The 24,275-nt window shown below is 43.6% G+C and overlaps 1 protein-coding gene across 1 annotated transcript; it reads right to left on the bottom strand.

The window, feature by feature from the left end:
* Nucleotides 1-12,363: 12,363 nt before the first annotated feature.
* LOC309537602 (uncharacterized protein) lies at nucleotides 12,364-23,877 on the bottom strand. Its single transcript, XM_082232496.1, has 8 exons — nucleotides 23,827-23,877; nucleotides 23,376-23,469; nucleotides 22,628-22,757; nucleotides 21,808-21,905; nucleotides 15,023-15,027; nucleotides 14,305-14,398; nucleotides 13,267-13,396; nucleotides 12,364-12,523 (listed from the first exon to the last, which is right to left on the bottom strand). Exons 1-8 carry the CDS (start codon nucleotides 23,827-23,829, stop codon nucleotides 12,418-12,420), a joined length of 660 nt encoding a protein of 219 aa, XP_082088622.1. The 5' UTR covers nucleotides 23,830-23,877; the 3' UTR covers nucleotides 12,364-12,417.
* Nucleotides 23,878-24,275: the final 398 nt, after the last annotated feature.

Genomic DNA, 24,275 nt, shown 5'->3' with positions numbered 1-24,275 from the left:
AATTAGGAGAGGGCTTTCATCCACTACCAGTCACTGTTCTGCCTCTGCAGTCGGTCATCTGCCAAAGTTGTGACATTTGCTCTGAGACAAGCAAAAGCCCATTTATCTGCAGGAAAAATTCCTCCCCGGCTGTGAGAAATATATATAGGTTGTCTTTTCAGATTGCTTTCACAAAATAAAACATGCTTTTTTTATTTATTATGGAGGTCACAAGGCTAAAGGACTATAGCAGCTAGGGCATAGGTTGCTATTGCTATTTCAAAATAGCTGTGGCTAAACATTCTATAGGGTGTTGTTTCTTTAGAAATCGTGAGGTTAGGGACTTTTTAGTAAGAAAAACAAGTTGTTGCATGTTTCTGAAGAAATTGGGTATCTTTAGCAACCTTATGGCCAGGGGGTTCTAGCAAGAAAAGGAGATCTTGCCATGCTTCAGTCATAAGGCATCTTTAGCAATCTTGCGGTCAGGGGCTTTTTAGCAAGAAGGGAGAGGCATCAATGGCCACGCAGGAGGAAAACATGGAACCCCAAGACCAGACTACGGCTGCGCCGAGGCAGAAAACACCACTTCCCTGGAGCCCCAGGGAAGTGAATTCCTCAGCAATAATTTGGGAGATGTACGTGGGTAGCACTGTGGTGTAAACCAGTGAGCCTTGGGCTTGCCGATCGGAAGGTCATTGGTTCGAATCCCCGCAACGGGGTGAGCTCCCGTTACTCAGTCCCTGCTCCTGTCCACCTAGCAGTTCGAAAGCACGTCAATGTGCAAGTAGATAAATAGGTATCGCTCCAGCGGAAAGGTAAACGGCGTTTCCCTGCGCTGCTCTTGTTTCACCAGAAGTGGCTTAGTTATGCTGGCCACATGACCCGGAAAAACTGTTCGTGGACAAACGTCAGCTCCCTCGGCCAGTAAAGCCAGAGTCGTTTGCCACTGGACTTAACTGTCAGGGGTCCACCTTTACCTTTTTACAAGTAGTATCAATTCCTCTCAGCGAGCTACACTTCCAGAGTAGTTTAACCATCAATCTCCCTTCCCAGGCAATCTGGAGAAGGGACTAGGGCACCCCTCAGCACCCTTCACATCCTTCCCAAGATGATTTTGGGGACACCATGACTGTGAAAGTGACCTCCGAGTGCTTTCAATGGATGCTGCTCATGTGGCCTTAATCTCAGCTGACCCAAGTGACTTGGGGGCCTCAGGTGCCTTGCCTGCATTTTCTTGGGAGAATGGGGGTTGTTTTTGGGTCACAGTGGAATACACTTGTTTTTATCCACAGCAATAAATACTCAATAAAAGATAAGAGACACACACAGATAACTGATTTATTTAGATTCCCGCATGTGAAAGGACAGGGATGTGTGTTGAAAGCTTAGAAACATGCCTTGGAGGGGCCTTGGATTTTAATGTACTTATATTCCCATGTTTTTTAATCTATCCCCCCTTTGCATCCATCAGCACCTGCAGAATCACCGTATCTAAGAAGGAGCTGAACATGCAGGCCAAGCTTGATCTAAAGTCGCCAAGGTGTTTTTCTTCCACAGCCTTCATCTATCTTGGAAATGCTTTGCTGGATCCCAGGGAAACGAAGGTTTGGGAAATCATACCTGAGCTTGTCCTGAGGCAAATTTGCTTGGGGAATCTCGGGCTGGACGTGCACCAGGCCCAGCTGTGCAAAAATGTGTTTCATTCTACACAACATTTCAAACACACACACTGCACGAAATGTGCTTGGCTGCACATTAGAAGAAACCGGTCTTGATTAGGGATTGGGGGGGGGTCATTTAAGTTCATACTGAAAGCCAAATTTATCAAATTTGCACTTTCCAAAATAATATGAGAACCAAAACAGAGGCATCTCTGGAAATTCAGTTATCCAAATTTTGTGATGCGGTTCACCAACTAACCATTGTTTACCAAAATACATGAAGTGGGTAAAAATGTGCTTTCATCCTTTCTCTGCCTCTTGGCTGCCACTGTGGGAGGGATCTGATCCCCCAAAGCATGACACTACCTGGACCCTACAATCATCTTCTGAGGCCCTTCTTTTGTGCTTCCTTCATGTGCATGGTCTTCCCGCTGAAGTGGTACCTATTTATCTACTTGCACTTTGACGTGCTTTTGAAGTGCTAGGTTGGCAGGAGCAGGGACTGAGCAACGGGAGCTCACCCCGTCGCGGGGATTCGAACAACTGACCGCCTGATTGGCAAGTCCTAGGCTCTGTGGTTTAATGCACAGCGCCACCCGTGTCCCTCCCAACATCCTAGTAGGGCCCAATTTCTAATGGTGCAGTTAGAGTAATTGCACCTGAACCTATGCTAGCCTGGGCCTGTAGGATGAGCTTTCTTTTTCACAAAAGGAAGTCTCTAGCCCTTCTAGAAACAAATTATTTTGACAAATAATGTGCAGGCAACCATCTAAGCTGAGGGCTGATAACCCAACGCAAAGCGAGGAGGGAGTCTAATGCTTCTTCTGGTTCTGCAGTCCAGAGCACCCATTTCCAGCTACAACTGGCTCTGCTGTTCCTTCCTCCACTCCTTTCTGGAGGGAAGCCCTTGCCTTGGCAGATGCTGTGGGACTAAAACAGAGAGGGACTTTGGGGGTGCTGTTAGGGGTACGGGAAGTGCTGTTCACCACCTCTGCTTTGGCTGCCTATGAAAGGGCCTTTGAAAAAGCATGGAAGGGCTTATGGAAAATGTGGAGGGAGACATTTTCTTGTCTGGGAGGGGGGAGTCTTTTTGAAAAGGAGGGAGCAGACATGTCAGGGTCTGATTCCCTCCTCCTTGCTTTGCCAGGCAGCTGCTCTGGCCATGGAGGAGTGGGCTTTTGTTTTTTGCCTGAAAGTGTGTGTATATGTAGTGCTGGAGGAAGAAGGGCAGAATCCACCCACTTGCCAGTTTTGCTTTGCTGCCTGCCAGCCACATGGAGCAGTAGGCAGGCAGCCCCTTTTTTTATTTAAAAAGTGTGTGTTGAGATGCGGAGCAGTGCAAGAATTGTTTGTTGCTTGTGTTGCTCCTTCAGGGACTTTTTGAAAATGCAGGGGTGGGTTGGAGGAAGAAATAGGAGGGTCAACCCATGGCTGCCGTGTTTCTTTTCTTGCCTGCTGACATATGAAGCAGGCAGCTACTTGAAAGGCACCTCAGTGACTTCCGGTCAGCGCCATCAGCTATTGGCGGATTCCCTTTGATCTGGAGGGGATGGGCTCCGCGGAAATCGGGTCCTTTACGCTGCGGCAAAGCGGGGACACTCACAAATCGCAGGCGGTGAAGCCTGGGAACGTGGTGACTCGGTGGGCACCTTTTGCGCCCCCCCCAGCTTGCGAGGAAGCCTTTTTCGGGGCTTCGGAGCGAAACGGGGGAAAGGTGCGCTGCTGTGAGTAGATTGCTTCTTTTGCGGAGCGAAGCCGCATGGCCGTTGCTGGAGAGCGCTGATTTCTTTCCAGGAACAATTGGATTCTAAAGAAAGTACCCATGAGTAGGGGGAATTGGATTTATTGAAGAAGAAAAAAAGAGTTTAAAGACTTAATTGGTTACCGTGGCGGGAGGTATAAACAGGAAGTCTGCCTCCCGTTTTGTAAATAGATCAAAGCATAGAGACTTTTGAGCTAAAGAGCTGGAAATAAATTTGAAAAGGGTTGCTTTCTAACCCGAGAACTCTTCCGAACCCCCCTCCTAGAAGCAGGGAAGGAAGGGGGCTGTTTTGGACTATTTTGGACTGTTTAAATCTGCATAAAGAGAGAAGAAGTGCTTAAAATCCACCGCTCAGACCAGGGAACGGTCTGCCTACGGACTAAGACTGTTGCTTTTACAGCCTGCACGTCAGCTGTCAATAAAAGGATTATTTGACAGTAGGTTGGATACATTGTGGCCAGCTTTGGTTTTTGTTTGTCAAGAAGGGGGGGGGGAAAGCAACTGGAAGGTAACTAAATTGAAACTGTTTTTATTCTTCGGCTGGAGTTTTTTTCCCTTTTGTTAAAAGAGTGAAAGTTATTCTATCGGACTATTGCAACTGTGTCCACCTAGGGGGACCCTTAGAAACTGCAACAAGGGGAATTTTCCACTAGTAAACAGGAACAGCTTATCTGAAATTGACCTTGGCTTTTCTGCTGCTTTATTGTTATGGCAGATGGGAAAGAGAAAATAGACACGTCAGTTCTGAGGTCTGGGAAAGCTTGGGGGCAGCGAAGGCAATCAACTGCCGGCCTTCCTACAGCATCGGGTTCGGCATCCACACAATCAAAGCCTAGCGGAATGACAGAAGAAGTTTTAGCGAATGCATTGGTTAAGATTAATGAAACTCTGCTACAACTCAGTACGAAGGTCGAAGAGACCAATAAGAAGGTTGAAGAGACCAATAAGAAAGTTGATATGGCAAATAAAAAAATTGACTTAAACACAGAAACATTAGACAATTTGGGGGGAAAGGTGAATAGTAATACAGAATCTATTCAGAAACTATTGCAGGAATCGAAATTGACACAGGAAAAAACTGCTGCTGTGGAATTTAAAGTAGCGCAGCTGGAGACAGAGAAGGTTCCAGGCCTACAGAAGGAAATTGCAGATCACAAGCTGACGTTGTCTATGATCGAATTGAAGGAAAAACAGATGAATTTAAGGATTAGAGCTATTCCTGAATTGGAGAAGGGCACCCTGACAGACTTTTTGACGCAAGAATTTGCAGAGTTTTGGAAATCGGAATTGAAACATGAAGATTTTAAGATTGTGAGGGCTTTCAGGTTAGGAAAAGGAGGAAAAAAGATTAAAATAAGGGACTGCCTGATTACCCTCCGATCCAAAGAAGAAAGGGATAAAATTTTGAGTTTGCATTTTCAGAAACCTTTGATAATTCTGCAATCAAGAGTGGAAATCTTCAAAGATATACTGAAACATCTTTTGGATTTAAGACACGACTTTGGAGATTTGGTGGCCCTATTGAGAAAAAACAATATCCTTTTCAGGTGGGAATTTCCCCAAGGTTTATCTTTCAGCTTCAAAGGAAGAAAGATAAAAATAAGATCAGTGGAGGAAAAAGATAAGTTCTTGAGTTTACACAAAGAAGATCTGCAGAAAGGACTTGGAAAAGAGCCAGCCGTACTAGACAGGAGTTCACAAAAAAAGGAAAATCAACACCACCGACTGATATAGATAAACTACTGGGCGCCATTGGGGGAGAAGGAGAGTAATTACATTATGACACTGCAAGTACTAAGCTGGAATGTGAATGGACTGAACTCCCGGGAAAAGAGGGGGAGAGTATTTCATATATTAAAAAAAGAACATTTGGACTTGATCTGTCTACAAGAAACGCATGTGACAAGGCTACATCGGAAAATTTTGACTAATAAAAGATTAGGATCAGAATGTATCTCATCAGATAAAGTTAAAAAAAGAGGAGTAGTACTTTATGCAAAGGAAAGCCTGTCACCGAAATTTTTATTTAAAGATGACCAAGGAAGATTTGTTGCAATTGAAATTCAATTACAAGGAGAGAAGTTCCTGATAGTAGGTATTTATGCATCGAATGAGGGAAAATCAGAATTTTTAAAGAAATTGTATGAAATTTTATTGGACTATTTAGATTACAACATGATATTGATGGGAGATATAAATGGAGTGGTGTCTACGAACATGGACAAAGCCCAAAGACAAACGGTGACGAAAGATGGCAGACTACCAAAGACGTTTTTTGAAATGACTGACAATATGGACCTTGTTGATATTTGGAGAACTAAGAACCCCTTGGGAAGAGAAGGAACTTTCTTCTCTGAAGCCAAAATGACATGGACAAGAATTGATCAAATCTGGATAACTAGGGGACTGGCCCCAAAGATAAAAAAAGTGGAAATTTGCCCTAAAACCTGCTCCGACCACAATGCAATGAAGATGGAAATGACATTAATGCCAACTGGTTCCTTTAGATGGAGGATGAATGACTCCTTGTTTAGGAATGAGGAATTCACTAAAAAGGCCCAGCAAAACTTGAGAGACTATTTTGAGATAAATATGAATACCACGACTGAAAAAAGAGTGATTTGGGATGCAAGTAAGGCAGTTATGAGAGGGTTTTTGATACAACAAAATGCAATTAAGAAAAGGGTACAAAATGAAAAAAGGGAAAAAATATTGGAGAAAATAAAGGATGGAGAAAAGAGACTGAGGGCGAAACCGAAATCACAGGAGATCCTGAAAGAGATAAAGTTATATCAAGTACAATATATGAAATTGATGAATCAGGAGATAGAATGGAAGATCAAACAGATGAGACAAAAGACATTTGAATCAGCGAACAAGTGTGGGAAACTGCTGGCATGGCAAATGAAAAAAAGACAAAAACTTAACACTATTACGAATCTAGTGGTGGAGGGAAAGAACATACAGAATCCTGTGGAGATCAGGAAGTGTTTTCAGAAGTATTTTAAACAGTTATATACACAGGAGACTCAGAAAGAAATAGACATTGACCAGTTCGTGAGAACAAATGGATTACAAAAAATCTCTCAAGAGAGTAAATTAATGTTAAACTACAAAATAACTGACCAAGAGGTGGAAGGAGCCATTCAGAATATGAAAATGGGTAAATCTCCAGGGCCGGTTTGACTGCAAAATATTATAAATCTTTGAAAGAATGGTTAATACAGCCTTTGAAGGAAGTTTGTAATGAAATATTAGGGGGTGGGGAGGCACCCAAGTCGTGGAAAGAAGCTTATATTACACTGATACCGAAAACAGAAGCGGAAAAGACACAGCTGAAGAACTACCGTCCCATATCCTTACTTAATGTGGATTACAATTTTTTTGCAGAAATTATGGCTAAAAGATTAAAAAAAGGTGCTGGTAGAAGAAATCCATAAAGATCAAGCGGGCTTTCTCCCGGGGAGACATTTGTCAGACAACACAAGGAACATAATTAATATTTTGGAAAAATTACAAGTGAATATTAATACTAAAGCAGTTTTGATATTTTTGGACGCGGAGAAAGCATTTGATAATATTTCTTGGAGTTTTATGAAGAAAAATTTACAGGGAATGGGGGTAGGCCAAGGCTTTGAAAACGGTATAGGTGCAATATATTCAGAACAAAAGGCAAAATTAATTGTGAATAACGTAGTCACAGAAGAGTTTAAGATTGAGAAAGGAACACGACAGGGCTGCCCAATCTCCCCACTGCTTTTTATCTCGGTCCTGGAGGTTTTGCTCAATATGATTAGAAAGGACCAATTGGTTAAAGGTATACAACTCAGAACCAAACAGTATAAATTGAAAGCTTTTGCTGATGATTTGGTTTTGACATTACAGGAGCCAGAATCCAGTACCAAAAGAGTATTGCAATTAATTCAAGAATTTGGTCAAGTTGCAGGATTTAAGCTGAATAAGTTGAAAACTAAGGTGCTAGAGAAAAATTTAACAGAGATTGAGAAAGAGAGGTTTCAGAAGGAGACAGGATTAACATTGGTCAAGAAAGTTAAGTATCTAGGGGTCCATATGACTGCTAAAAATGTGAATTTATTTAAAGATAACTATGAAAAATGTTGGATGGAAGTGAAAAAGGATTTAGAAATATGGTCAAAATTGAAGTTATCAATGCTGGGCCGAATTGCTGCGATAAAGATGAATGTATTGCCTAGGATGTTGTTTCCGTTCCAAACATTGCAAATTTTGGACAAGATGGACTGTTTCAAGAAATGGCAGAGAGATATCTCGAGATTTGTCTGGCAGGGCAAGAAACCTCGAATAAAATTTAAGATTTTAACTGATGCTAAAGAAAGAGGGGGATTTGCCCTGCCAGACCTTAAAATCTATTATGAATCAGCCGCATTTTGTTGGCTGAAAGACTGGCTGCTTCTTGAAAACATGGACGTCTTGGACTTAGAAGGTTTTAATAATGTTTTTGGATGGCATGCATATCTGTGGTATGACAAGGTCAAAGCACATAAAGCTTTTAAAAACCATATTGTTAGGAAAGCATTGTTTAATGTCTGGGTGAGATATAAGGATTTGCTGGAAAGTAAAACACCAAGGTGGCTGTCACCAATGGAGGCCAAGGCTCTGAAAAAAATTAATATGGAGACAAACTGGCCAAAATACTGGGAAATTTTAGAACAAGACGGAGATAGATTAAAGCTGCAGAGCTATGACAATTTAAAAACTAAAGTACGAGACTGGCTTCATTACTATCAAATAAGGGAGGTTTATAATTTAGATAAGAAAATTGGTTTTCAGGTGGAAAAGTCAAAATTGGAAACAGAATTGTTAGATCCTAAAACCAAGAATTTATCAAGAATGTATAACTTGCTGTTGAAATGGAATACACAAGATGAAACTGTTAAATCTGTTATGATTAAATGGGCACAAGATGTTGGACATAATATTATGTTTGCTGATTGGGAGCAGCTATGGACCACAGGTATTAAGTTCACGGCTTGTAATGCCTTAAGAGAAAATATAATGAAAATGATTTACAGGTGGCACTTAACCCCAGTCAAGCTGGCAAAAATTTACCATTTGCCCGATAACAAATGTTGGAAATGTAAAGAGACGGAGGGCACATTCTTTCACCTTTGGTGGACATGCCCAAGGATTAAGGCCTTCTGGGAGATGATTTATAATGAAATGAAAAAGGTATTTAAATATACCTTCCAGAAGAAACCAGAGGCTTTCCTCCTGGGCATGGTCGGCCAATTGGTGCGAAGGGAGGATAGAACTTTTTTTTTGTACGCCACAACAGCAGCAAGAATACTCATCGGAAAGTACTGGAAGACACAAGAATTACCCACCCAGAGAAGAATGGCAGACGAAAGTGATGGACTATATGGAACTGGCTGAGATGACTGGCAGAATTCGGGACCAAGGAGAAGAGTCGGTGGAAGAAGATTGGAAAAAAATTAAAGTATATCTTCAAAAATATTGTAAAATTAAGGACTATTAGAAAGGTGTTGGAAAAAGAAAATTAGGTAGTTTTGGTAGATATGAGATAAAGGATTAAGTAAAAATGTGTTGATGAATGTGATGAAAGAGTTGACGTTAAATTATATTATTTTAAATTAAATTATTTAAATGAAAATAAGGTTGGAAGGATTCGCTGAAAAAACGATTTGAATTAGAATACAAAATTGGGGGTGTGAGGAGGTCAAGGAAATAAGTAAAGGAAGAAAGCTATGTAAAGGTTTAATCTGTTCTTTTTTTATAAAATCTTTTTTTTAATTGAATGTATTTTTATATCTATTTTTTCTCTTTTTCTGTTACTGTTGTATTCTTTTTTATATTATGTATTGTTCTTTTTTCTTTTTGAAACCTTAAACTTTGAATAAATATTATATATATATATATATATATATGCAGGTTTTGGTGTCTTCGGGTGTCTTCCCGTGTAAGAGTCGGGGTGTCTGTGCGACGTTTCGACGAGGTCTCACTCGTCATCTTCAGGCTGGTGCTTTCGGCTTCTTGTTACCAGTAACAAGATGACGAGTGAGACCTCGTCGAAACGTCGCACAGACACCCCGACTCTTACACGGGAAGACACCCGAAGACACCAAAACCTGCATTCCTGTACCCGTGAAAATCTACGAAAGCATATATATATATATATATAGAGAGAGAGAGAGAGAGAGAGAGAGAGAGAGAGAGAGAGAGGTGCCTCAGTGGAATATGAGAACAAAGGGAGGAGATGGCACTGCTTTTTTGTTTCTGCTGCCTGCTGCACAGCAGAGGTTGTTGCAAAGCGGTTGCAGGAGGCCACCTAGTTCAGAGGCATCATCAGCCCCATCCATGTTTGTTTCGGGCCCCAAACACCAAACAGGCCACATGCTGGATTTGATCTTTGGCGTAGGTATAGATGTGATCATGTCTCCTTCGATGAAGGTGCCATGGTCTGATCACTACGCTCTGAAAGCCAGGATTGACTTTCCACCCCCACCCTGCTTAGGTGGCAAGCCGATTTGGGCTCGCCCGCAGAGGCTGATGGACCCTGATAGATTCTGCCAAGCCTTGCAGGACCTTGCTCCCCCTGGCGACTCATTGACTGAGGTTGTTGAGGGCTGGAATATCCAGCTCCTGGCTGCCATCGATGAGATCGCACCTAAGCGCCCTCTGCGACCCCGCAGAAACCGGGCTCCCTGGTTTACCGAGGAGCTTCGGAAAATGAAGCGGGACCTCAGACGGCTAGAGCGAGTATGGCGGGGTGCCCGTGATGGAGCCTCAAGAATATCTTATAGGGTTTTTATGAAAACCTACGAGATGGCAGTGAAGGCCGCTAAGAAGTCTTACTTCTCGGCCTCCATTGCATCCGCTAGCTCTCGCCCGGCACAATTATTTAGTATAATTAGGTCTTTAACGTCCCTTGAAGGACAGCCAAATTTAAATAACAATTTGACACACAGCTGTGAGGCATTTGCAAGCTTTTTTGTGGAGAAGGTCTTGTTGCTTCGCCATGACCTACCTGCCAATTTGGATACAATAAAGGAACTGGAGGCCCCTCGACTGTCCAGTATTGGACCACTTTAACCAGATATCCCCAGCTGATGTGGACAGACTCCTCCAAGCTGGAAAGCCCACCACCTGTCCTCTTGACCCGTGCCCGTCTTGGCTGATTAGAGCGTGTCCAGGTGAGGTGCGGGCCCCCCTAGGGGATATCATCAACTTGTCCCTTGGCACTTCCCAGGGGAACTGAAGGAGGCAGTGGTGCACCCGCTCTTAAAGAAAACATCATTAGATCCCTTAGATCTATCCAATTACCGCCCGGTTTCGAATCTTCCATTTCTGGGTAAGGTGATTGAGAGAGCGGTTACTGAACAGCTTGGTGGGTTTCTGGATGAAACATCAGCTCTGGATCCATTCCAGTCCGGCTTCTGCGCTGGTCATGGGGTCGAGACGGCTCTAGCCGCCCTAACAGATGATCTCCGCAGGCAGCTGGATTGAGGCGGGTCGGGGCTGCTGATTCTTCTAGACCTGTCAGCAGCCTTCGACATGGTCGATCACAAACTTCTGGACCACTGCCTTGCCGACGTGGGGATCCAGGGCACAGTCCTTCAATGACTGTGCTCGTTTCTCTCTGGTCGGGGACAGAGGGTGGCGCTTGGGGGGAATTGTCATTGCGCCACTCCTTGGTGTGTGGAGTGCCTCAGGGTGTGATACTCTCCCCGATGCTTTTCAACATCTTTATGCGCCCCCCTCGCCCAGCTTATCTTGCCCAGTTTTGGGCTGGGCTGCCATCAGTATGCCGATGACACCCAACTCTATCTGTTGATGGATGGCCATCCTGACTCGGCCCCAGACACACTGATCAGATGTTTGGAAGCTGTGGCTGGATGGTTACGTGGGAACGGGTTGAAGTTAAATCCTTCGAAGACAGAGGTCCTCTGGCTGGGACGGGACGATATGAGATTGGGGGGGCAACTCCCATCTCTTGCAGGGGCGCAATTAGTGCCAGCACCGTCCGTTAAAAGTTTGGGTGTAATCTTCGACACCTCCCTTTCCATGGAGGTGCAGATTGCAGCTATAACAAAGGCGGCATTTTTTCATCTCCGCCCAGCTAAGCAGTTGGCTCCTTACCTCTCTCGCCCTGACCTAGCCACTGTGATCCATGCAACGGTCACCTCCAGACTGGATTATTCTAACTCGCTCTACATGGGGCTGCCCTTGAGACTGACCCAGAAACTCCAGCGGGTGCAGAATGACGCAGTGAGACTCCTTACAGGGTCCTCGCTGCGAGATCACATTCACCCGGTGCTATACCAGCTGCACTGGCTCCCGGTGGAGTACAGGATCAGGTTTAAGGTGCTGGTTTTAACCTTTAAAGCCCTATACGGCCTAGGACCCTCGTACCTATGGGACTGCCTCTCCTGGTATGTCCCACAGAGAAACTTACGGTCTTCAAATAAAAACATCCTGAAGGTCCCAGGCCACAGAGAGGCTAGGCTGGCCTCAACTAGAGCCAGGGCTTTTTCGGCTGTGGCTACAAGCTGGTGGAATGCACTGTCACAAGAGACTAGGGCCCTGCAGGACCTGACATCCTTCCGCAGGGCCTGCAAGACAGAGCTGTTCGACCAGGCCTTTGGCCAGGGCACAACCTGACTTGACTTCCTCCTTTGGCAATCTTTGCGGAGCTCTGGCAAAATGAATGCCATTGGTTTGATTTGACTTAATTTTATAATGAATGATTTTAGAGTGTTGTACCGTTTTATTGTTGTTAGCCGCCCTGAGCCCAGCTCCGGCAGGGGAGGGCGGGATATAAATAAAATTTATTATTATTATTATTATTATTATTATTATTATTATTATTATTATTATCATCATCATCATCATCATCATCATTATGATATGTACCAAATGCTGCAAGTAGTGATATCAAGCAAAGACAACAGATACACACCAAAATGCATATATGACTGATTTATTCAGATTCTCTTACATGAAAGGAATTTGTAAAGCTCAGAAACAGGGTTTGGAGGGATCGTCCAGTTTATAGAACTCATATTTACATGTGTTTGGATTTACCACTGCTTTACATCCCGGAACATCAACAGTACCACCGTACCTAAAAAGAAGAAGAACAATGTGTAAACTAAGGTTTCCCTAAGCTTATGGAGATCTTGTAGAGGAGCGCTCCTTTCTCCTGCTCGCTTAGGACATGCCAAGAATGATTGGCACTACCTGGCAGAAGAGCAGTTTTGCAAGATGTTTGCTCCATCCAGGGAAAACCAAGCCCTTGGAAAACATTTGCCCTGAGGCCAAATTCACCTGGGGAACCCAAGCTGAATGCACAAAGGACATGTCTTGCAAAATATGCCATTGCATGTTGCTGTACGATGACCCTCCACCCCCCACTATGTTTGCGGTGGTTGAGGGCAGCACCCATGCACAAAAAAAGGGTGTAGCAAAATGTTGTTGCGAAACCAAGAGGCCAGCAAGGAGGGAGACAGAAGGAGACAGGAAGGTGCAGGAAAGAGGAGGGGTCCTCTTCCATTGGGTGCATCGGGGTCCCTCTCCCCAGCACCAGCTCCTAGGTGGTCTCCGGATGAGAGGATCTGGGACTCAGGGAGATCCCCAAGTCCAAGCTTCCATGCAGCAAATGCCTGGTCATCGGATGATTGGAAAGGCACTCTGGACATGCTCAATTTTATGCAACCTATCTTCAGATGTAAAGATTAATTGGGACACCCGTTTTCAGCTAATTCTGTCCATGAATGTTTATTGAACAGAAGATCTTCCAGAGAGAACGGGGCAAAATAATTTTAAAGAGATTAATAGACCCAGTGCCATTCTGGGTATTTGGCCTACCTGGAACAGCACTGCATTCCACTTTCACTACATCTGCATTCCATGCACTGCGCTGTATTCCACTTAGAGCCGAATGGATGCTTGCTCCCATCATATGGATCGGTACACTCAGTGGGCAGTACCGGCTTACCTAGGGAGAGAAATATAATTTCAGCCCCCAAACAGCTCATGCAGTAAGAAGCTGCTGCTCAGCACAATGCAGAGACGGTGCAAGAGAAGCACAGTGGCTGCAACTTGTCCACTTGTCCAGCTCCTCCTGTGCTTCTGACCGCAGCCTGATACATGAAAATGTAATAGGTCAAGCGTTTCCTGACATGAAGTGGAGTGGGAAGCTTTGCCACCTTTATTCTTGCATGTCCTGGTTGCTCACAAGAAAGGTAGTGACCCTGGACGTCTGTCTTGCTTATACTGCGGCCATGCAGTCTCCTGCTTGCATCTGCAGACGGTGGTTCCAAGCTTAAAACAGGGTGGGAGTGAATGGGGTGCCCTGTGGATGGGGAATCTGGCCGTTTCAATTTCTACCAGTTATTATTATTACTATTTATATATCATCCTCAGGGCAGTTCACAACCTAAAAATACAATCTAAAAAACACAAAATACATAATAAAAGTAAACGCTTAAGCAGGGACTCATCAATGAGAAGATGAGACGGGAGCAGCGTCAGGTCATTTTAGACTCTGAGCAGCATCACAACATCCAGAGAAGTGTAGATTTTGAAGGTAGCTGCATTTTGGTCTGTGTTCTGGTTCTGCAAGAGCAGATTTAGAATCATAGAATCATAGAGTTGGAAGAGACCACAAGGGCCATCGAGTCCAACCCGCTGCCAAGCAGGAAACACCATCAGAGCACTCCTGACATATGGTTGTCAAGCCTCTGCTTAAAGACCTCCAAAGAAGGAGACTCCACCACACTCCTTGGCAGCAATTTGGTAGGTGTATGCTAAAAAATCTCTAGTCAGGGACAAATTTCCCAAACATAAAAAAAATATTTGGCCATGAATAGGTTGCTTATCAACATTACGTTGCTGTTTACTTACCATCTTTAATCTCTGCTTTGTGCTCGCTGAACGTGCAGAATCCCTGACACAAGGCAAGTGTCAGAGACAAGGCAGTCAGGCTCAAGAGGATTTTCTGCAAATAGACACACACATACACACATCGTTCAGCATGATGCTATCATATATTTATATGTAGAACCTCTCATTCTGTTTAAAAATGGATTCTATGTGACTAAATTTTACTCAGAGTAGAGCCACTGAAATTAATGTGCCTTAGTTAGTCTTGTCCATCAATTTCAATGGATCTACTCTGGGTATGATTCACACTGGATTCAACCCTAGGCCTTTGAAAAAATTCCTCTATATTAAGCTTCTACACTTGAGTAGCTGAGTTGGGTCATTTTATTCTTAAGAGGGATTTTTAAGAGGGACGGTTCCAGAATTACAAAAGCCATCCCGGCTTTGGATTTGATCTCCAAATGTGAGCTCTAAAGCTATAAAGCAGGGTCAGCAACCTTTTTCAGCCGTGGGTCAGCCCACCGTCCCTCAGAGCATGTGGTGGGCTGGACTATATTTTGGGGGGAAATATGAACAAATTCATATGCCCTGCAAATAACCCAGAGATGTATTTTAAATAAAAGGACACATTCTACTCATGTAAAAACTCCTGGACTGTCCGGGGGCCGGATTGAGAAGGCGATTGGGCTGCATCCTGCCCCTGGGCCTTAGGTTGCCAACCCTGCTGCAAAGCACAGACTGTGCCTGGAAAGAGCAGAGGAAAAGTAAATGTGGATAAGCCTTCAGATAAGCCTGGAGTCTGAGAAAGCCTCAGCAAGTGAGGTACTTCATCCTCATAATTCTGAATGCCTTTGCACACCCCCTCTCCACACACAAATCTCCCTTTCCACCATTTAAACCTAATCTAGATTAAAGAAAAAATTGTGCACCAACCATCCCCAAAGCATTCCACTTACCATCTTGGTTTTTCAATGAGTTGCTGGCAAACTCTTATTGGGGCGTGGAGGAAAGAGCTCTGGTGTCCCTCATGTAAGTCTGTGGAGAATCCCATGCCCCCTTTTATACAAATGAGAAGGAGGAGGGGCAAAATGAGAGGGATGGAGGTCCTAACTGGCCAAAGAAAATATTTGCTTCTGCTGACATAAATGTTTCCAATAACAGCTGGGAGAGTTCTATGTCTTGCGGAGATATTCATTGATAAGTGCAGTTCAGAACTAGAACTGGGAACAGGAAAATCAGGTTAAACGTTATTAGACCAGGATAGTGTTGAGGTCTGCAAGAGATATGGCTCTAGATATTTGTCTCCAGGGCCTCACCTCAAGAAGGATACTGTCAAAAAAGGCCAACAAAAGGAAGAAGGGGGTGGAGCAACTCCCCCAAGGAAAGATTGCAGCATTTGGGATTTCTTACCCTAGAGAAAAGGCAAGTAAGAGGTGACAGAATACAGGCATATGAAATTAGGAGAGGGCTTTCATCCACTACCAGTCACTGTTCTGCCTCCACAGTCAGTCATTTGCCAAAGTTGTGACATTTGCTCTGAGACAAGCAGAAGCCCATTTATCTGCAGGAAAAATTCCTCCTCGGCTTTGAGAAATTATATAGGTTGTCTTTTCAGATTGCTTTCACAAAATAAAACATGCTTTTTTATTAATTATGAAGGGCTCAAGGCTATAGGACTATAGCATCTAGGATGTAGGTTGCTATTTCAAAATAGCTGTGGCTAAACACTCTTTAGGGTATTGTTTCTTTAGAAATCGTGAGGCTAGGGACTTTTTAGTAAGAAAAACATGTTGCACGTTTCTGAAGAAATTTGTGTTTGTTCATGTTTCAATTATAGGGCATCTTTAGCAACCTTGCAGTCGGGGGCTTTTTAGCAAGAAGGGAGAGGCACCAACAGCCACGCAGGGAGGAAAACATGGACCCCCAGGTCCCGACTACGGCTGCGCTGAGGCAGAAAACGCCACTTTCCTGGAGCGCCAGGGAAGTGAATTCCTCAGCAATATTTTGGGTGATGTAAAAATTCCTCTCAGCGAGCTACACTTCCAGAGTAGTTTAACACTTCCCAGGTAAGTCTGGAGAAGGGACTAGGGCACGCCTCAGCACCCTTCACATCCTTCCCAAGATGATTTGGGGGACACCATGACTGTGAAAGTGACCCCCGAGTGCTTTCAATGGATGCTGCTCATGTGGCCTTAATCTCAGCTGACCCAAGTGACTTGGGGGCCTCAGGTGCCTTGCCTGCATTTTCTTGTGAGAATGGGGGTAGTTTTGGGGTCACAGTGGAATATACTTGTTTTTATCCACAGTAATAAATACTCAATAAAAGATAAGAGACACACACAGATAACTGATTTATTTAGATTCCCGCATGTGAAAGGACAGGGATGTGTGTTGAAAGCTTAGAAACATGCCTTGGAGGGGCCTTGGATTTTAATGTACTTATATTCCCAAGTTTTTTAATCTATCCCCCCTTTGCATCCATCAGCACCTGCAGAATCACCGTATCTAAGAAGGAGCTGAACATGCAGGCCAAGCTTGATCTAAAGTCGCCAAGGTGTTTTTCTTCCACAGCCTTCATCTATCTTGGAAATGCTTTGCTGGATCCCAGGGAAACGAAGGTTTGGGAAATCATACCTGAGCTTGTCCTGAGGCAAATTTGCTTGGGGAATCTCGGGCTGGACGTGCACCAGGCCCAGCTGTGCAAAAATGTGTTTCATTCTACACAACATTTCAAACACACACACTGCATGAAATGTGCTTGGCTGCACATTAGAAGAAACCGGTCTTGATTAGGGATGGGGGGGTTCACTTAAGTTCATACTGAAAGCCAAATTTATCAAATTTGCACTTTCCAAAATAATATGAGAACCAAAACAGAGGCTTCTCTGGAAATTCAGTTATCCAAATTTTGTGATGCAGTTCACCAACTAACCATTGTTTACCAAAATACATGAAGTGGGTAAAAATGTGCTTAAAAATGAATACAGTGGTGCCCCGCAAGACGAATGCCTCGCAAGATGGAAAACTCGCTAGGTGAAAGAGTTTTCTGTTTTGGAGGTGCTTCGCAAAACGAATCTCCTATGGGCTTGCTTCGCAAGACAAAAATGTCTTGCGAGTTCCTGCGGGTTTTTCCCCTCCCCCCTTTTTCTAAGCCGCTAAGCCGCTTATCAGCTGATCCGATAAGCCAATAAGCTGCTAAAAGCCGCTAATAGTGCTAATAGTGCTAATCCGCTAATCCGTCAATGGGCTTGCTTCGCAAGACGAAAAAACCGCTAGACGAAGAGAATCACAGAACGGATTCTTTTCGTCTTGCGAGGCACCACTGTATATTAGTGGAAATAGCATATCTGTCGGGAAGCCAATGAAGAACAGTGGTTTGCAGAAGGGCATAGCTGAGAGGCTGCAGATGGGAGAAGGTGGGAAATATTGGGAGAGGAAGAGCCGAAGAAGCAGCAGCACCAGGGGAGAGACAGCTGACAGACTCCGTGTCCTTGGAAAGGATTCCTGGCCAGCCCCCCTTCTGGGGCCAGGTGGGCATCCAGGGTAGCAGAACAGAGATCGCAGAGGCAGAAAGCTCAAATTAGCCGATGCAGGAGTGACATAGAATAGGGGAGACCTGGAGGAGAGGGGACTTTACTTGGAGCAATGCCGTTATTTAGGGAAGACTGCATTCCTTTGTCACGCTTTGTGAATCATTGAATAAATGGCTTGGTAAGAACTTTCATCCTTTCTCTGCCTCTCGGCTGCCACTGTTGGAGGGATCTGACCCCCCAAAGCAAGACACTCCCCGGACCCTACAATCACCTTCTGAGGCCCTTCTTCATGTGCCTCCTTCCCAAGAGGTCCAGTGGGTGGGAGAGGTAGTCTCCTTTTTCCTTTTCTTTTTCTCCTCCTGTTTTTAGTAGGTATTTTGTGTTTTTATGCTGTCAACCACCCTGAGATCTTTGGGTGGAGGGCAGTATACAAATATAATAAAAATAAATGTTAAAGGTGAGTCTCTAACCCTCCTAGGAAGAAAGTTATGAAGCACAATGTGCATTTTCTAAGCAACTTCTGTCAAATGAGCCAGCCTGGCCACTCCTGTCTGTCAGGGGTTTCAGCCACGTCAGAATTGTGATTGGTGAGTTCTTTGGACACCAAGGAATAGGAGTCCCCAACATCCTAAAGGTAAAGGGACCCCTGACCATTAGGTCCAGTCGTGACCAACTCTGGGGTTGCGGCGCTCATCTTGCTTTATTGGCCGAGGGAGCTGTCGAGGGACTAAGCCGCTTCTGGCAAACCAGAGCAGTGCACGGACACGCCGTTTACCTTCCCACCTATTTATCTACTTGCACTTTGACGTGCTTTCGAGCTGCTAGATTGGCAGGAGCAGGGACTGAGCAATGGGAGCTCACCCCGTTGTGGGGATTCGAACTGCCGACCTTCGCAACGCAGAGAGAGGGGAGAGTCTAATGATTCTTCTGGTTCTGCACTTCCAGCTACAACTGGCTCTGCTGTTTCAAAGTGTGTGTATAGGGTGAGGCAGGGCACATTGATGCAAGGGGCACATTGATACACCAACACTATTTCAATTTTGAGAAACATTATTCGTGTCGTGACATCACTAAAACGTTTCTAGACATGTGTGAGTAGAACAGCTGAGACCGCGCCGCCCACCAGTTAGCTGTTATCATTTAATGAGAGTAGGTGTGTTTTTAGCGTGGCCAGCTCAACTAAAAAATTACATGAAATGTAATAGTGTTCCAATGCTGTTTTACATCGTATATAATAATATGACCGAATTTCAAGTGTCATATCTCAGGGAAAAAACAGGATCTTGTATGTTTGTCTTCTCCATTCTAGAAGATAAGGCAAGTATTGATTTCAAGAATGTTGTTTTGCAGTTGCCAAAACCAAATTTCTCAAAGAGCACATCTCAAACATCATCTCTTTATACTTTTTCTGTTGACTTCAGTGGATATAATGTGCAATAGAAGCTAAACATTAAGTAATTATCTTATTTCTTGTAAGTATTTTGTTTAAATTACTATTTTTTAACCATTTAATGTGAGTTCTTATACTTTTTAAAGTTTTTTCAAAGTTTTTTTTTAATGGATAGGTGTTTGATGAAAGATTAATATAGGTTTTGATGTTTTGTTAAGAAAACCTGCCATAAAGTCTATGATATGTGTGAAACACTGTTAGTTTCGATATGTTATTTAGATTTTAAGTAATAAATTGTATGGCTAATTATGATCTCTCACAATAAAAATTGTTTTTTTCATTAATTTTTTGTAAATAGTTACCATTCTCATAAAATTTACACTTTGTATCAAAGTGCCCTGTAGGTGGAGCAGAATGATACAAAACTCATTTTTTTTACTAAAGTCATTGTATTCTCGTTCTTCTAGCTATAATGGTTCTTTTGATTGCTATTATAATATTGATTAGTTATGCCATGCATAAAGCAAAAAAAAAAAAAGACTCATTTTTGTTGCATAAAATATGATATTGAATTTTTCTGCATCAATCTGCCCCACCTCACCCTATGTAGTGCTGGAGGAAGAAGGGCAGAACCCACCCACTTGCCAGTTTTGCAGTGCTGCCTGCCAGCCACATGGAGCTGCAGGCAGGCAGCTCCTTTTTTTCTTTTAAAAGTGTGTGTTGGGATGCGGAGCAGTGCAGGAATTGCCTGTAAATCATCTTGATCTATTCCCTGAATCTTCCAAGTCGCGCCCCCCCCCTTGTATGGGGAAGGGGGTTACCATTCTCATAAAATTTACACTTTGTATCAAAGTGCCCCATCCAATGTATCAAAGTGCCCTGTAGGTGTAGCAGAATGATACAAAACTCATTTTTTTTACTAAAGTCATTGTATTCTCGTTCTTCTATCTATAATGGTTCTTTTGATTGCTATTATAATATTGATTAGTTATGCCATGCATAAAGCAAAAAAAAACAAAAAAAACAAAAACAAACCTCATTTTTGTTACATAAAATATGATATTGAATTTTTCTGCATCAATCTGCCCCACCTCACCCTATGTAGTGCTGGAGGAAGAAGGGCAGAATCCACCCACTTGCCAGTTTTGCAGTGCTGCCTGCCAGCCACATGGAGCTGCAGGCAGGCAGCTCCTTTTTTTATTTAAAAAGTGTGTGTTGGGATGCGGAGCAGTGCAGGAATTGGCTGTTGCTTGTGTTGCTCCTTGAGGGACTTTTTGAAAATGCCGGGGTGGGTTGGAGGAAGAAATGGGGGGGGGGGTCAACCCATGGCTGCCGTGTTTTTCTTCTTGCCTGCTGACATATGAAGCAGGCAGCTACTTGAGAGGCGCCTCAGTGGAATATGAGAGAGAGAGGGGAGGAGATGGGAATGCTTTTTTGTTTCTGCTGCCTGCTGCACAGCAGAGGTTGTTGCAAAGCGGTTGCAGGAGGCCACCTAGTTCAGAGGCCTCATCAGCCCCATCCATGATCCACTTTTACCTGATTGTTCCCAAGCCATTGTTGTTGGGGGCAGTGCAGATGCTCTAGTTTAATCTTTATCAGAAATTAAATCGTCTTGATCTATTCCCTGAATCTTCCAAGTCGCGCCCCCCCCCCCTTGTATGGGGAAGGGGGTTCCCAGTGTGGAGGCATCAGAATTGTTATAAACTTTCCCCAGATAATTCACGTTGTCTTAGGAGGCAGTAAAAAAGTATCATCAAGATCAGCAGCAGCAGCATTGTCACCATATTTCCCCCCAATTTTTTTGGGGGGGGGGCGAGGGGAGGACATGTATTTCAGAAGCATAGCACCACCTTTTCCTCCAGCAGGAATTGTTCCCCAATTGTTTGGGGCGGGGAATCAAAGTGCAAACCCAGAAATACTATTGTTGTCGACTCACCCCCCCAATGTCGACATAATCATATTTGTTTAAGTGAAGGAAGAGGGTCACAAATAACTATAAATCCACACCTGCACTTCCCTGGGAGTTAGCACAACTGAATTCAATGGGACTTACTTCTGAGTAGACATAACGAGGATGGGAGCCACAGATGGCTTTGTGATGGGCCATTTAGTCACTACATTAACTTTGCCTATTATTATTATTATTATTATTATTATTATTAATTATTCCCCACCCATCTGGTTGGGTTGCCCCAGCTACTCTGGGCTGCTCCCAACACACACAAAAACAGAATAAAATGTCAAACATTAATAATAACCATCTGATCCAATACAAAAAAGTCACAATAACTTTAAAATAAACAACATATCAAATTAAGCAATATTTAATAATCCATTGCCTGGTGTGCTCTGGTCCAATGGCGTCACGAAGAGACGGACATGACTAAACGACTAAACAACAACAACAATCTATTAGAATCTAAAAAGCTGCTGATAGCTGAGATAGGCATGTCCATCACTTTCATTATGATATGTACCAAATTCTGCAAGTAGTGATATCAAGCAAAGACAACAGATACACACCAAAATGCATATATGACTGATTTATTCAGATTCTCTTACATGAAGGGAATTTGGGTGGGATTTGTAAAGCTCAGGAACAGGGTTTGGAGGGATCATCCAGTTTATAGAACTCATATTCACATGTGTTTGGATTTACCACTGCTTTACATCCCAGAACTTCAGCAATACCACCGTACCTAAAAAGAAGAAGAACAATGTGTAAACTAAGGTTTCTCTGAGCTTATGGAGATCTTGTAGAGGAGCACTCCTTTCTCCTGCTCACTTAGGACATGCCAAGAATGATTGGAACTACCTGGCAGAAGAGCAGTTTTGCAAGATGTTTGCTCCATCCAGGGAAAACCAAGCCCTTGGAAAACATTTGCCCTGAGGCCAAATTCACCTGGGGAACCCAAACTGAATGCACAAAGGACATGTCTTGCACAATATGCCATTGCATGTTGCTGTACGATGTTTGCGGTGGTTGAGGGCAGCACCCATGCACAAAAATGGGTGAAGCAAAATGTTGTTGCGAAACCAAGAGGCCAGCCAGGAGGGAGACAGAAGGAGACAGGAAGGTGCAGGAAAGAGGAGGGGTCCTCTTCCATTGGGTGCATCGGGGTCCCTCTCCCCAGCACCAGCTCCTAGGTGGTCTCCAGATGAGAGGATCTGGGACTCAGGGAGATCCCCAAGTCCAAGCTTCCACACAGTGAATGCCTGGTCATCGGATAATTGGAAAGGCACTCTGGACATGCTCAATTTTATGCAACCTATCTTCAGATGTAAAGATTAATTGGGACACTCGTCTTCAGCTAATTCCGTCCCTGAATGTTTATTGAGCAGAAGGTCTTTCAGAGAGAACGGAGCAAAATAATTTGAAAGAGATTAATAGACCCAGTGCTATTCTGGTTATTTGGCCTACCTGGAACAGCAGTCCATTCCACTTTCACTACATGTGCATTCCATGCAATGCGCTGTATTCCACTTGGAGCCAAATGGATGCTTGCTGCCATCATATGGATCGGTACACTCAGTGGGCAGCACCGGCTGACCTAGGGAGAGAAATCCCATACATTTAACATCAATGCAATCAGAAGCTGCTGCTCACCACAATGCAGAGACTGCGCAAGAGAAGCACAGTGACTGCAAATTTTCCACTTGTCCAACTCCTGGGCATCTGTCTTGCTTATTCTGCGGCCATGCAGTCTCCTGCTTGCATATGCAGACGGTGGTTCCAAGCTTAAAACAGGGTGGGAGTGAATGGGGGAATCTGGCCGTTTCAATTTCTATCAGTTATTATTATTATTACTATTTATATACCATCCTCAGGTCAGTTCACAACCTAAAAATACAATATAAGAAACACAAAATACACAATAAAAGTAAGAGCTTAAGCAGGGACTCATCAATGAGAAGATGAGACGGGAGCAGCGTCAGGTCATTTTAGACTCTGAGCAGCATCACAACATCCGGAGAAGTGTAGATTTTGAAGGTAGCTGCACTTTGGTCTGTGTTCTGGTTCTGCAAGAGCAGATTTGGTAGGTGTATGCTAAAATATGAATGGGGTGCATTTCCCCCTCATCTCTAGTCAGGAACACATTTTTCAAACATTAAATAATTATTTGGCCATGAATAGGTTACATATTAACATTACGTTGCTGTTTACTTACCATCTTTAATCTCTGCTTTGTGCTCGCTGAACGTGCAGAATCCCTGACACAAGGCAAGTGTCAGAGACAAGGCAGTCAGGCTCCAGAGGATTTTCTGCAAATAGACACACACATACACACATCGTTCAGCATGATGCTATCATATATTTATATGTAGAACCTCTCGTTCTGTTTAAAAATGGATTCTATGTGACTAAATTTTACTCAGAGTAGAGCCACTGAAATTAATGTGCCAAAGTTAGTCTTGTCCATCAATTTCAATGGATCTACTCTGAGTATGATAGGCCTGGAGTCTGAGAAAGCCTCAGCAGCTGAGGTACTTAATCCTCATAATTCTGAATGCCTTTGCACACACCCTTTCCACACAACAAATCTCCCTTTCCATCATTTAAACATAATCTAGATCAAAGAAAAAGTTGTGTGGCAACTGTCTCCAAAGCATTCCACTTACCATCTTGGTTTTTCAATGAGTTGCTGGCAAACTCTTATTGGGGTGTGGAGGAAAGAGCTCTGGGGTCCCTCCTGTAAGTCTGTGGAGAATCCCATGCCCCCTTTTATACAAATGGGAAGGAGGAGGGGCAAAATGAGAGGGATGGAGGTCCTAACGGGGGAAGGAAATGCTTGCATCAGAAGGAAATATTTGCTTCTGATGACAAAAATGTTTACAAGAACAGCTAGAAGAGTTCTACGTCTTCCGGAGATATTCATTGATAAGTTCAGACCAGAACCGGGAACAGGAAAATCACGTTAAATGTTATTAGACCAGGATAGTGTTGAGTTCTGCAAGAGATATGGCTCTAGATATTTGTCTTTACAGCCTCACCTCAAGAAGGATACTGTCAAAAAAGGCCTGCAAAATGAAAAAGGGGGTGAAGCAACTCCCCCAAGGAAAGATTGCAG

The sequence above is a fragment of the Podarcis vaucheri genome (genome assembly GCF_965113315.1).
Source record: "Podarcis vaucheri genome assembly, chromosome: 7".
Taxonomy (NCBI): domain Eukaryota; kingdom Metazoa; phylum Chordata; class Lepidosauria; order Squamata; family Lacertidae; genus Podarcis; species Podarcis vaucheri.
This window is presented reverse-complemented; position numbering and strand designations above follow the sequence as displayed.

Coding starts and splice junctions, on each gene's coding strand:
- LOC309537602 (XM_082232496.1), bottom strand. Junction 21,906..22,627: donor GGAATGGACTGCTGTTCCAG/GTAGGCCAAATA, acceptor TCTTCTTTTTAG/GTACGGTGGTATTGCTGAAG. Junction 12,524..13,266: donor GGAATGCAGTGCTGTTCCAG/GTAGGCCAAATA, acceptor TCTTCTTTTTAG/GTACGGTGGTACTGTTGATG.